The 14,985-nt window shown below is 42.8% G+C and overlaps 1 protein-coding gene across 3 annotated transcripts in view; it reads right to left on the bottom strand.

Moving 5' to 3' along the window:
• fig4a (FIG4 phosphoinositide 5-phosphatase a) overlaps nt 1–14,985 on the bottom strand; it is a 111,063-nt gene that overhangs the window by 40,579 nt on the left and 55,499 nt on the right. For all 3 annotated transcript variants that reach the window (XM_085997793.1, XM_085997794.1, XM_085997795.1), the window contains 4 exons: nt 14,878–14,923; nt 4,640–4,788; nt 1,485–1,651; nt 100–238 (listed from right to left, as the gene is read on the bottom strand). In XM_085997793.1, the coding sequence (XP_085853919.1) occupies nt 100–238; nt 1,485–1,651; nt 4,640–4,788; nt 14,878–14,923 (501 nt within the window). The remainder of the gene's footprint in view (nt 1–99; nt 239–1,484; nt 1,652–4,639; nt 4,789–14,877; nt 14,924–14,985) is intronic.

Raw genomic sequence — 14,985 nt, 5'->3', positions numbered from 1 at the left:
TGGAGATACTTTATTATATAAACCAAAGGAGTAGGGAAAAACAAGATTTGCCTGTTGAATAAAATTTTAAAAAGGTAGAAACCACAGGTTGTTCATTACCTTCTCTTGGGAGACAAAAGTTCCATTGTGTTCTTATGATGCAGGTAATAGTCAGTAGGAAGCTCCCAAAGGTGAGATTTTCCTTCCATAGGCTGGAAAACTCCAAGAAACAGATTTATAGCATCCTGTCTATCAGCATCTGTAGCAAAAGGAAATATCAGTGGAATGTATAAGAAAAGAGATTTGCATAGTTCACAGGTTTCTGCTGTTTGTAGACAGAATGGCACAGCCAAGACTGAAAACTTGCTTTGGACCACTGCTGACACCCACCTCTACCTCTCCACCACTTCCCTCAATCAATGTTTGGAGTCAACATTTCCTCCAAATGAACATTGGGAAGGTCATTGTTTCTGGTCCGTGCCATGAACTCCACTTCCCTGCTACAGACTCCTGTCCTTTCCTATTGCTTGCTTAAGGTGATCAAGATTGTTTCCAACCCCACATCTTATCCATCACCAAAGCCACTTACTTCCAATTTGCCTCTGCCCCACCTCACTCCGAATGCCACTGAACTCAGAGTCCACACTTCGGTCACCTCTAGCCTCAACTTCTTCAATGTCCTCCTATCTTGCACCGTCTGTAAACTCAAACCTGTTCATATTTTGTCTTGTACTAAGTCCTACTAGACCATCACTACTACTATCCTCGTTGATCTACATTCGCTCCATGTCAACAAAAACATACACAAAATATATATACATGTTGCTTAACAAATTGAAAATAATGGGCACCGTCTAACTTTACATGATAGTCTCAACAATCCCTCAGTAAGCTGCATATAGTCCTTTTTTAAATACACGTGATTTTGACCTCACAGGAGCTGTTAAGGTGAGCAGATAGTACTGCAAGTCACCATGACAACCTAGATGTCAGCTTTGGTTCAGTGGCAGCACTCTCGCCTGAGTCAGAAGGCCATATGTCCAAATCAAAATTGGCAACATTGATCATCGTTCCCCTTTTATTTCCATGTAATTTGCAAGGCAGATTAGGTGTACACTATGTCCATTATGTCCTTTAAGTACTAAAATGATTCCCAATTGGCTGAGTAATATAAACTGGTAATAACAAAGAAAGATTGGTTTTTCCTCTTATTTCCATGTAATTTGCAAGGCAGATTAGGTGTACACTATGTCCATTAAGCACTAAAATGGTTCATCACTTGAACAAAATAAACTGGCAATAACTGAAAGATTGGTATGACATTAGAGAGCAGCTTTGCGGCTCTTCTCTGCACCGCCTTCAGCACTTACCTGCTGCTCAGTCACCAGAAATCAACACAATATTTAAGGTGCTGTCTAACCAGAGCACTGTACAATTTGATTATGACTCACTTGCTGAACAGCATTATACAATGATTGAAACATTAAACAGAAGTCATATTTTACCTGAAAATGCATTACTGTAGTACCTAGAGAGGGTTTGCATGATATCCTTGGAATGTTGTGTCCAGGGTGCAATTTTCCTGTAAGTTTTCACCCGATGTACTAGCTGTGAACCCCCATATTGCAAAGATAGCGTATCACCGTGATCTTCATACAGTTCTTCAAATAATCTAACAAGAAATTACTCCAACAGTTATTGAGAAACTAAAAACAGGAACTTTTGAGTTTTCCATTTTTGCATTGTGGATATTTTAATTTTGCTTGCTTTTGTGTTTGCATGCCCTTCCCACTCTCTTTACCCTGTCCCTCCTCCCCCAGTGTTGGTCTCATATCTAGGTCTTTTGTCCGAAGAATGGAATAGCTTTAGCTTTCATCTCACACACATACTACAACTAGCATTTATATAGCGCCTTTAACGTAGCAAAACATCCCAAGGCACTTAACAAGAATGTTAGCAATAAAAGTTTTTGAGAGCCACAGGAGGAGATATCAGGACAGATAACCAAAAGCTTGGTCAGAGGTAGGTTTTAAGGAGCATCTTAAAGGAGGAGAGAGGCAGAGATGTTTGGGGAGGGAATTCAGAGCTTAGGGCCAAGGCAGCTGAAAGCATGGCCTCATTAAACAAGCAATTAAAATCAGGGATGCAGAAGATGCCAGAATTGGAGGAGTGCAGAGATCTCAAAGGCTTGTAGGGCAAGAGGAGGTAACAGAGATAGGGAGGGGTGAGGCCATGGAGGGATTGAAAAACAAGGATTTTAAAATTGAGGCACTGTCGGACTGAGAGCCAATGTAGGTCAGCAAGCACAGGGGCGATGGGTGAACGAGACGGTGCAAGTTAAGGTATGGGCAGTGTTTCGGATGAGCACAAATTTATGTAGGGTGGAAAATGGGAGGCCTACCAGGAGAGCACTGGAAGGGTCAAGTCTAGAGGTAACAAAGGCATGCACGAGGGTTTCAGCAGCAGAGGAGTTGAGGCAGGGTCAGAGTCGAGGCAGGGTTGGAGTCGGGCGATGTTACAGACATGGAAGTAGGCAGTCTTGGTGATGGAGCGGATAGGTGGTCGGAAGCTCATCTCTGGGTCAAAAACACCACCAAGGCGGTGAACAGTCTGGCTCAGCTTCAGACAGTTGCCAGGGAGAGGGGTGAAAATGGTGGTCAGGGGACGGAGATTGTGGCAGGGACCAAAGACAATGGCTTCAGTCTTCCCAATAATTAGTTGAAGGAAATTTCTGCTCATCCAATACTGGATGTTGGACAAGCAGTGAGACAAATCAGACAGTGGAGAGGTCAAGAGAGGTGGTGGCAAGATACAGCATACATGTGGAACCCAATGTGTTTTTGGATGATGTCATCTAGGAGCAGCATGTAGATGAGAAACAGAAGGGGGCCAAGGATAGATCCTTGGGGGAACTCCAGAGGTGACAGTACGGGAGTGGGATGAGACGCCATTGCAGGTGATTGCCTGGCTATGATTCGATAGATAAGAATGGAACCAGGCAAGGGCAGTTCCTCCCAGCTGGACGACGGAGGAGGATGGAGTGGTCAACTGTATCGAAGGCTGCAGATAGGTCAAGAAGGATGAGGAGGGATAGTTTACCATAGTCACCTAGAATATCATTTGTGACTTTGATAAGGGCCATTTCAGTATTGTGGCAGGGAACAGAAACCTGAAACATACATACACACTGCATATGTCTTGATCCCTACCTCAGAGTTTCTTTTTCAACACTGGTGATGTCTTGCACTAGGGCCATAGCTACTTACTTAGGGATATCTTGAAATAAATTCTGAATGGGGGCAGGAAAGAGAGAAAAGGAAGAGGCCAGAGGAAAGCAAAAATGTATTATTCTGACTTGGGAAGGCCTTCCTATTTACATTAAAAAAAATATAGGGTGACTGGTTAGAACGCAGTTATTTCCCCCTCTAGGCCCTGCATTCAAATCCAGCCTGGATCAGCGAGGTGGTGATCTTTATGGCATAGAAGGGTAGTCTGTACAAAAATCTGAGCCAGCCTCTGCGATTAGGTTCAAGACAAATAGTGCAGTATAGTAAAACGTTATATATCTATCCTCCAGCTTGCATCGTTCTGCTGTTAAGTCACAGTTATTGTGGAAGAGCTTTAGCTTACATCAAACCAATGCTATACTGAACATTAAGTGTAAATACTGTAGTTAAAAAATACAGAATTCTATACTTGTATCCCTAACCTCGATGAGCACAAAAAAGTGCACACTTATTATAATATACACACAACTGTGTCGTTAAATAAGTTTGTGGAAGTTCTGTCCATACACAACACTATTTGATAATCACAAAGATTTGTGTACCTAAAAGTAAAGATTTGTGGAACAGGCTCGAGGGACTGAATGGCCTACCCCTGTTCCTATGTAAAGGTTTAATTGGCTGTTTTCAGTTAGAAAATCAGCAACAAGTAGCAAATCATCCTCCAATTTTCTCTTCCTGCCTTGGAGAGTGACTTACACTGGTGTATGCTTGCATAGGTGCCAGCACTTCGACAGTATATTGCCCAAGTGGCTTCATATGCGAGTGTGCAGAAGTATCGGCACATTATTTGAGCACACGAGGCATCACAAACAAGCCCAATTCCATCCTCACCAGAGACACCCCACAGGTACACACTTTCCTGCAGATGTGTCACTGAATAGTCGTCATCAGGGGCAGAAACGTCTGCATTTTCCCATTCCTAGTTCAGAGGTGGTGAGGCCAGCTGTAGTGCCTCCTCCTGCCACCCTGGCTTAACAACTCACAGCAAACAGCATAGGCCAGGCATCAAACATGGGCCTCCTTCTTCTGTAGGGCTCAGCACCATACCATGTGGTGCATGCAGCCTGCTTTTTCCTTAATTCTGGTATTTTATTTTGGATTTTACCAATCCTCAAGTCCATGAGGGAAAATCATGGATTGTTGATTCTTTAAACCCTACATTGGGTAAACCTTTGCATACAGCATGGCACTGTGCCAGACAGACACAAAGGGCCCAATATTCACTGGGGTGGGGAAGGAGTTATGGGCAGGGAAACCGGAAGTCCAGGTTTCCCCAATTATTATGGGGGGGGAGGAAATCAGGAAACAAAAGAAATTCAGTAAATTGAACAAATTAAATTAGCTGTAATCTATAAAAGCAACTTAATGCTTACCGAACAGCATCAGTGTCAAATTGGAGTCTTGGTTTATCAATTACACCGAGTGCATACAGCTGGCACGCCAAAGCACATTTTCCCACCATAAACTGAGCAGTGTTTGTACGATCCAAACAGTCAACACAGTTTGTCCTTAGAACACCAGTCTGAAACAGAATTTAGACAGAGCAGCACTATAATAAATTATATTATGAGCATAATATATCTAGTTACCATCCATTAACATTCCAGTTCCTTTTTAGTAGGCGGAGAAATATTAGATCATGCAATGTACAGAAGCCCTTGATTTGTCAAGAAAAATTAACATTTTTGATGCCCTGTTTTTAGTAAGGAAAGAATCTGTGAATGATGAACAAGCATAAAACTTGTCTTTTAAGGGTACACAAAATAGTAGCATCACTTGCATCATTTTTTAGCTAATATAGACTTTGAAAAATATCTAAACACCTCAGCATTAAAATATGGAGATACAGATATAATTACCTACTACAGTAGAAGATCTAGTTATATAGTACGGTTTTAAACTTTGTTACAAACTGTGACAAATAAATGGCAGTTGGTTTAAGTGCTGTACAAGCATTTGTTTAGAAGTGCCAAGATGTGCAAAAGGATTATCTACAAGTGCAGCTAAGAGTGTAGGATTACAACATTTATTTTACAAGTTTGTAAAACTGATGATAAATTAGTTACTGTTCTTTTTCCAATTACTGTAGTTTAAGTTACTTCTGTATTCCCACCCCAATGATTATGGTCCAAGTGTTCATATTACCAAGTCTTAGGAACATAGAAGATAGGAGCAGGAGTAGGCCATTCGGCCCTCGAGCCTGCTCCGCCATTTCATGAGATCATGGCTGATCATCCAAATTCAGTACCCTGTCCCTGCTTTATCCCTTGATGCCTTTAGCCTTAAGAAATATATCTAACTCCTTCTTGAATATATTTAATGAATCGGCCTCAACTGCCTTCTGTGGTAGAGAATTCCACAGGTTCACCACTCTCTCGGTGAAGAAATTCCTCCTCATCTCAGTCCTAAATGGCTTACCCCTTATCCTTAGACTGTGACCCCTGGTTCTGGACTCCCCGACCATCGGGAACATCCTTCCTGCATCTAGTCTGTCCAGTCCTGTTAGAAAGTTTCAATGAAATCCCCTCTCATTCTTCTAAACTCTAGCAAATGTAAGCCTAATCGACCCAATCGCTCTTCATACGTCATTCCTGCCAGCCCAGGTATCAGTCTGGTGAATCTTCACTGCACTCCCTCCATGGCAAGAACATCCTTCCTCAGATAAGGCAACCAAAACTGCACACAATACTCAAGGTGTGGTCTCACCAAGGTCCTGTACAACTGCAGCAAGACATCCTTGCTCCTGTACTCGAATCCTCTTGCGATGAAGGCCAACATACCATTTGCCTTCTTAACCGCCTGCTGCACCTGCATGCTTACCTTCAGCGACTGGTGCACAAGGACACCCAGGTCTCGTTGCACTTCCCCTTCTCCCAATCTATTGCCGTTCAGATAATAATCTGCCTTCCTGTTTTTGCCACCAAAGTGGATAACCTCGCATTTGTCCACATTATACTGCATCTGCCATGCGTCTGCCCAATCACCCAACCTGTCCAAATCATACTGGAGTTTCTCTGCATCCTCCTCACAGCACACACGCCCACCCAGCTTTGTGTCATCTGCAAATGTGGAGATATTACATCTAGTTCCCGCGTCTAGATCATTAATAAATAACGTGAATAGCTGGGGTCCTAGCACCGATCCCTGTGGTACCCCACAAGTCACTGCCTGCCACTCGGAAAAAGACCTGTTTATTCCAACTCTTGGCTTCCTGTCTGCCAACCAGTTCTCTATCCAAGTCAGTACCTTATCCCCAATCCCATGTGCTTTAACTTTGCACGCTAATCTCTTATGCGGGACCTTATCGAAAGCCTTCTGAAGTCCAAATACACCACATCCACTGGTTCTCCCTTATCTATTCCACCAGTTACATCCTCAAAAAATTCCAGTAGATTAGTCAAGCACGATTTACCTTTTGTAAATCCATGTTGACTTTTGTCTGATCCCGTCACTGTTTTCCAAGTGCTCTGCTATTACATCTTTTATAACGGATTCAAGCATTTTCCCCACTACCGATGTCAGGCTTACCGGTCTATAATTCCTCGCTTTCTCTCTACCACCTTTTTTAAATAGTGGGGTTATATTAGCTACCCTCCAATCCATGGGAACTGTTCTAGAGTCTATAGAATTTTGGATGATGACCAGCAATGCATCTACTATTTCTAGGGCCACTTCCTTAAGTACCCTAGGATGTAGATTATCAGGCCCTGGGGATTTATCAGCCTTCAATCCTGTCAATTTCCCGAACACCATTTTCCTACAAATACTGATTTCATTCAGTTCCTCCCTCTCATTAGACCCCATGTTCCCCGACATCTCTGGGAGGTTATTTGTGTCCTCCTTTGTGAAGACAGAACCAAAGTATGTATTTAATTGGTCTGCCATTTCTTTGTTCCCCATTATAAATTCCCCTGATTCAGACTGCAAGGGACCTACGCTTGACTTCACCAATCTTTTTCTCTTCACATATCTATAGAGCTCTTACAGACAGTTTTTATGTTCCTGCAAGCTTACTTTCATACTCTATTTGCCCCCCTCTTAATTAATCCTTCTGTCCTCTTTGCTGAATCCTAAACTGCTCCCAATCCTCAGGTTTGCTGCTTTTTCTGGCCAATTTATATGTACTCTCCTTGGATCTTATGCTATCCCTAATTTCCCTCGTTAGGCACGGTTGAGCCACCTTTTTTGTTTTATTTTTATGTCAGACAGAGATGAACAAATTCTGTAGTTCATCCATGCGATCTTTAAATGTTTGCCATTGCCTATCCACCGTCAACCCTTTAAGTAACGTTCCCCAATCCATCCTAGCTATCTCGCGCCTCATACCATCGTAGTTTCCTTTATTTAAATTCAGGACCCTAATCTCTGAGTCCACTACTTCGCTCTCCATCTTAATGAAGAATTCGAGCATATTATGATCGCTCCTCCCCAAGGGGCCTCGCAGAACAAAATTGCTAATTAAGCCTTTCTCATTACATAATACCCAGTCTAAGATGGCCTGATCTCTAGTTGGTTCCTCGACATATTGTCCAGGAAACCATCCCGTATACACTCTAAGAATTCCTCCTCCACAGTATTGTTACTAATTTGGTTAGCCCAATCTATATGTAGATTAAAGTCACCCATGATAACTGCTGTGTCCTTATTGCACGCGTCTCTAATTTCCCGTTTAATGCCATCCCCAACCTCAGCATTACTGTTTGAGGGTCTGTATACAAATCCCACTGACGTTTTCTGCCCCATGGTATTTCTCAGCTCTACCCATACAGATTCCACATCATCAGAGCTAATATCCTTCCTTACTATTGTGTTAATCTCCTCTTTAACCAGCAATGCTACCCCATCTCCTTTTCCTTTTTGCCTGTCCTTCCTGAACATTGAATACCCCTGGATGTTGAATTCCCAGCCTTGGTCACCCTGGAACCATGTCTCCGTAATCCCAATTATATCATATCCGTTTACATCTATTTACGCAGCAAATTCATCCACCTTATTACGAATGCTCCTCGCATTAAGGCACAAAGCTTTCAGGCTTTTTTTTTTTTTTAACACTCTTAGTCCGTTTAGAATTATTATTTACTGTGGCCCTGTTTGATTTACACCCTTGATTTCTCTGCCTTCCACTTTTGCTTTTCTCCTTCCTGTCTTTTGCTTCTATCCTTGCTTCCCTTTCCTTTGTCTCCTTGCACAGGTTCCCAACCCTCTGCCATTTTAGTTTAAACCCTCCCCAACAGCACTAGCAAACACTCCCCCTAGGTCTTGTGTCAGATTGGTTCAGTTGGTAGCACTCTTGCCCAGCCAGAGTCAGAAGTTTGTGGGTTCAAGCTCCGTTCCTGGACTCAATAGTCTAGGCTGACAAGTCTCTGCTGACGAATTGCAACATAGTTGAGAATTAATGGCAGTCGGTGTTACGTTTCTGGTGACTTCCCAAATATCTTTATTTATGCTCATCACAAGAGTCAGCTTGCGTAGGCCCCCCACTCACTAGAAACGGAAACGTGATCTTCTACGTTATATATCTGGGCTCGTCATAAACCCTTTTACCATTGGGATATGTACAAAAATAGTATGGATATCATCATATTCTCCTGATCTCTTTGGACATTACAATGACAGACTACATCTTAGGTTAGACAACTAGTTAGGTTTACGTAGAACCTACATAGGAACAGGAGTAGGCCATTTAGCCCCTTGAGCCAGTTCTGCCATTCGGTGAGATCATGGCTGATCTGTGACCTAAGTCCACATACCCACCTTTGCCCCATATCCCTTAATACCTTTGGTTAACAAAAATCTATCAATCTCAGATTTAAAATTAACAACTGACCTAGCATCAATTGCCATTTGCAGAAGAAAGTTCCAAACATCTACCACCCTTTGTGTGTAGAAGTGTTTCCTAACTTCACTCCTGAAAGGCCTGGCTCTAATTTTTAGACTATGGCCTAGAAATTTGGTGGGCTGCGCCACCAGTTAGCGCCTAAAGAGGGCACTCAGTGGCTTTAGCGCCACTGGCCACGCCTCCCGCGAAATTTAGCGGGCGCTTATGGCGGCGTTAGCCTGGAGCGCTGCGCCGCCACCGATGACGTCATCGGTGTGAGCAGCGCCCCGCTACCGCCCCGAACGCGATATTGGGTCGCGCCCCCCTGTAGCGCCGGTCGCAAAGCGCAACCGGTTCAGGGGGGGTCTACCTGTGATGGTAGTGGCGCAAATTAAAGGGGAGGTGCGGGGCGGCCATTTTTTTTTCGGTGGCCGCCTGCCAGCACCTCCTCGCGCCGCCCTCCCGATCACCCCCCCCCCCCCCCCCCCGGGCAGTGCCGGCTGTGTCCTGAGAGCCCAGCACTTCTCCTCGGTGCCGGGCTCTTTTGCCGGCACTCGCGATCGGTGATCGCGCTGGTGCAGGCCCCTCCCCTTTAAGAAGGGGAGGAAGGCCTGCAGTACCGCGCTGCAGCACATTGCGCTGCGATATTCAGTTTCAGCGCCCCAAGAGGGCGCTCAAACTGAATATCTCGCTGGCGCTCCCGGCTCCTTCCGGGGTGGGACTTCCGGCGCCCAGGCGAGCTTGGCGCCCCAAACGCGGTGCCACCGAATTTTTAGCCCCATGTCCCCTAGTCCTAGACTACCCAACCAGCAGAAATAGTTTCTCTCTATCTATCCTATCAGGTCTCCTGAATATCTTGAAAGCTTTGATCAAATCACCCCTTAACCTCCTAAATTCCAGGAAATATAACCTTAGTTTTTGTAATCTGTCCTCATAATTTAACCCTTGGAGTCCAGGTATCATTCTGGTAAAACTACACTACACTCCCTCCAAGGCCAATATATACTTCAAGGTGTGGTGCCCAGAACTGAGCACAGAAATAGATCATTCAGCCAAACTAATCCATGGCAATGTTCATACTCCACATGAACCTCCACCCGCTCTAATTATTCTTCCCAACCTATCCCGTATCTCTTTATACCCATCTCCCTCATGTATGCATCAAGCTTCCCCTTAAATGCTTCAATCACTCCATGCGGCAGCGAGTTCTACATTCTCACCATTCTGTACAGAAATTCTCCTAAATTCTTTCTTTGATCTGTTAGTGTCTATCTTGTATTTGTGCACCCTTGACTGGACTCACCCACAAGTGGAACTAGTTTCTCAACATCCACTCCATCCAACCCCATCATCATTTTAAGGTCCTTTCTTTTCCAGAGAAAAAGCCACAGCTCAATCTTTGCTGATCCTCTTAATTCTGCTAACATCCTTCGAAAAAAAAGACCAGAACTGCTCACAGTATGCCAAGTATGTTGTATATAAATTTATTATCTCCCAGCTTTTGTATTCTATTCCTCTAGAAATGAATCCCAGTATTTTGTTTGCACTCTGTGGCCTCATCAACTTATGTTGCTACTTTTAGTGATTTATGCATCTGTATTCCCAGATCTCTCTGCTTCTATACCCCATTTAGCTTCTTACCTTCCAAGGAATAAGTGGCCTCCTTATTCCTCCTATCAATATGAATGCCTTACACTCCACTATAGTGAATCAAGTTTGCCATTTATCCACCCACTATTAAGAAATATAATTATACAAAAGTAAAATAGAACAGATTAGTTAGCAAAATATTACAACTTTCACAGGCACATTCATTTGTTGTTGGGAGTCTATCATAACAAATTACTGAGACTTTTGAAAGGATGCCTTTTACAATTCTTCAACTGAGGTTATAAGCCATATGAGTTCTAACCATTATGGAGTTCTGCTGTGACAGGAAGCTAAATGGCTGAATCATGTGAACAGCCAAACTGATCAAACACAGCTACATAATCAGATAGGAAACATCAGAGCATGCAGCTGTCAAATCACATTTTCAACAACTCACTGGGCAATCAGAGATAACAGTTGCCTGTCCTAGCAGGAGACTCCCTGAAGGGGCAGCAGTCACAAACAATTAACTCACATCTGTTAACTTGACTTCTTTGACACCTTTCTGACAGATGTTTCATTTGGAAATTCCTATTAATCCCAGGGTAGTCACCCAGTTAAGATTTCATTCAAAAAATACATAATATTGAGAATCTTATCATCTGAAACAGGACAGATCCTCAGGTTGATCATAAACTGCTTTATGCAATTTGAATATAGTTTCAATGAACTATAAAAACAAACTGAGGATAAAGTTTTAAATGTAGCAGTGGAAGCTTTACATTATTAGCTGCCAGATTATTAATCTTGCAAATGCTAAAAATCCAGGTTGGAGGGGAAAAATAATGGGACGATTTTAACCCTGGAGGAAACTAGGCAAGCAGTTAACATTGGCTGGAAGACTTGCCCACTGAGGTCCCGCACGGACACTGCTGTCTTGAATTTGAACCTGCTCTGAGCTGGCATGGTCATGATTCATTAGCTCCGACTGCAATTTTCACTTTTGGCCTGAGCGAGGAAGCTTCTCCGCCAGGTGAAAACAGCAGGAAGAGGATCCGGGACCAGAAAAGGCCCAAACAGGTTAGTTTATTTTTATTTTTTTTTACTTTCCTTGTGAGGCCAGGAGTTAGGTGCCCCTGGCCTGTGCTCCCAGTGTTTCCAAACAGGAGATTCTCCTGCAATCCCCTCCCCGCGACTTATGTTGCTGACGGTGACCGCTCCTTCGGGGCTGGCCTGTGGCCACCCGATGCCTGAACTACCGCTTCCGTCTCCGCCAGCCAGGTGCGGATTCCCACCCATTTCGAGCGGTGGTATGCAGATAAGCCCCAGGAGTTAAAACCGCCCAGGCATCACGCTGCTGAGGGCAGGGCGGTGAGGCAAGCACCTAATTCCTGCTCCTGGTTAAAAATCAAGCTTTAAATGTTTGGCCTTAGATAGCTATTTTTTAAACCATGATTTAATTTTCAAGTACCCTTCTTTAAGTAAGTAGGTTAGCGTAATGGTTATTGTACTGGACGAGTAATCCAGTGGCTGAGAGTTCAAGTACCACCATAGAAAGTTAGGAAATTGAATTCATTAAATCTGGTGATTATTTGGCTGACACCGGGTAAAATAACCATGAAAGCGAATGGGTTGTCATTAAAAACCCAACTTCAGGGCAGGAGACCTGCCACCTCCTCGTGGTTTGGCATACAGGCAACGCCAGTCCCACACTACATGGCTGAATCCTAATGCCCTCAGGGCAACCAGGGATGGGCAGGAAATGCAGCCTTGCCAACGTGGCCCACATTGTGGGAAGAAATATATAAAAGAATCTTGCACTTCAATGCAAGTTTTGATGCAGATAAATATAGTATACAGTTTCGGACAAGTTCTATGTTATTTCTTCTCAAAACAGACAATATACCTGTTCTATTCATAAATCAGTTCCTTTTCATTCTTCAACATCAGGGTGTCAAAAGACAAGAGATTAGCATTACATTACAGAAAGCTACACAGTGGGAGTGAATTATAAGACCGTAATTCCCATGTGGAATGTGGGTGGGGATCAGATGGCCGCAAGACCAAAACTCTCAGGATTGTTCTCTGAATTGCCTCAGATTGAATTACAATGTAATGCACTTACAGTACATTAAATTATTGCAAACCAGATTTGTATAATTTAGTAGATGTCAGTTGGAACCTGACAAAAATCAGCTAAATTATGGAAAATTTACTCAGAAGAAATATTTTAAAAGATTAAAAACCGTATACAGTACCAAGAGATCCATGAGAATTCACTTTCCCCTGACTCTGTGATTCCAGTTCAACTGGAGCGGAGCCTAGCGCCGTTATTATTTACCAGTGACAACTGATAAAAATCAACCCTTTGTCTGAAAATAATTTTAAAAGATACTACACCTAATCTGAGGAAATAATAACAATTTTGATATTAAATCAATTTGAGCAATACTTGACCAAAAGCTGTGATTGAAAAACCACACGAACGACTGCAGTACTGCTCTGGATCCAGCCTTAATCCTGGGTTGTTTTTGCAACCTAAATTTACAGAACACAATTCTATCCTGTTCTCACTGATTATCTCCACAGCCTCTCTACACAATCCTCCAGAAAAGCAGAAAGCAACCACTAAAGCTTTCATCGGTCCTAAAAATTTTTTTGGACAAGGCTGTAACCTTGTTTGCATTTGTGTGTCTGGTTTCTGCAGAAGTGATTTCTCTGCTTTACCTGACTGTGACCACTCCATCATCTTTGACTCACTTCTCAATACTTCATGTTTTTATTTAAACTGTATAAATTACTTCATGATGTTGTATTAACGGTGGCGATTTTGCTGGGAGCATCAGGTAGATAAATATGCAGTGATACAGAATTTAAGAGGGCAACACAACAGATTCGATACTTAATTGCAACTGCAATACTGCTGAGTTATGGGCTTTTCCACACTTGTCAATACACTATTGGCCCAGAAATTAGTGTCCCAACGCGCATGTAAGCACCGTGTACTCACGCGTGGGACCGATGGAATTGCCGGTTTTCTGCATGCACAGCACATGCGTGGGAAACCGGCATTTCCGATCCTCTGAACCAAGGGGTTCAGAGGTCGAACGCGTGCGCGCAGGAGTCTGCGCGTGCGCGTTGAACTTCCTTTTTTTTTCCAGGTTTGCCCGTGCGTGACACTTTTTACACTTAAGTGTATTTTTAGCCCCGAATTTTTATAAAATTATTTTTTTCAAAAATTTAAATTATTGTTTAAAATAGTTATTTAAAGTTATTAATAGTTCATTTAAATAGTGTGATTAAAAAAAAAAATTATTTCAAGTTTAAGTACTGTTTTGGGCGCCCGGAGTTTTCATGAGTTTGACAGTTCTTACTGTCAAACTCATGAATGAACTTTTGCATCCTCCAATTGGTTGCCCAGTGCTCACGTGATCCCAGCTGACGCATCGCACTAAGTATGCCGCTGGGTCACGCAAGCACAGCGCGCCGGGAGTTGAACCAGGCCACAGACAGGAAATCCACGCAGGCCCAGGCTTCAACTGCCGGCGCGCTAGGTAAGTGTAGGTCGGGGGCTTGCACCCGTGGGAAGCCCCCGACATGAATTTCTGGGCCATTGTAACTCAGCATCACTGGAAAGGTATCCTCGGAGGAAGAGTATCCTGAAGACTATGGTAGAATCGCTTTACCAAAATCAAAACTAGAAAAAGATAAGTTTATCCAACAACACTATGAAGATGTTCAATTTTACTTAATAAAGTTTTTAGCAGCAGAAATAAATTTTGCATATTTTACAATTTTTGGAATTTGAAAGCTTCAACCTCCAATACTTAGTGCACTAGATCTTTCTTGACTTCACTCTCCCTCTTTATTGGTTGTATTGATTATATAGGCCCCAATGGAAACATTGGAACTCTAATAAATCCAGTGGCCAAGGTAGCTTTACATTTTTGTTATTAATGACATGATGTATGCAGCACCAATACAATGTTAACCAACATAATTAACCAATGATTCTGAAATTAACTGGATAAAGTAACTTTGTGCTGCAATACAATTAACTAGTACTATACTGAAGAAGTATGCTGTGTAATAATGCAAAACCACCATGCCCATATTCAGAATTAACTCCATTCTCATTGTGATTAGACTATATTTTTTATGATGTTACACTATAACTAGTAAATTACCAATTCCTTTCATTACCTGCAAGCGACAAGTATTGTGAATACATCCACCCAGTTCATCCCATCTGTGATAAAGAAAAATAGGGAAGATACGATGAATACATATATGAGAGAGAGAGAATACACA

Source organism: Somniosus microcephalus, chromosome 9, assembly GCF_052327205.1.
Source record: "Somniosus microcephalus isolate GS21.2 chromosome 9, FLI_Smic_1.0, whole genome shotgun sequence".
NCBI classification, from domain to species: domain Eukaryota; kingdom Metazoa; phylum Chordata; class Chondrichthyes; order Squaliformes; family Somniosidae; genus Somniosus; species Somniosus microcephalus.
The sequence above is the reverse complement of the archived record's forward strand: the minus strand, read 5'-3'. Positions and strand labels throughout refer to the sequence as shown.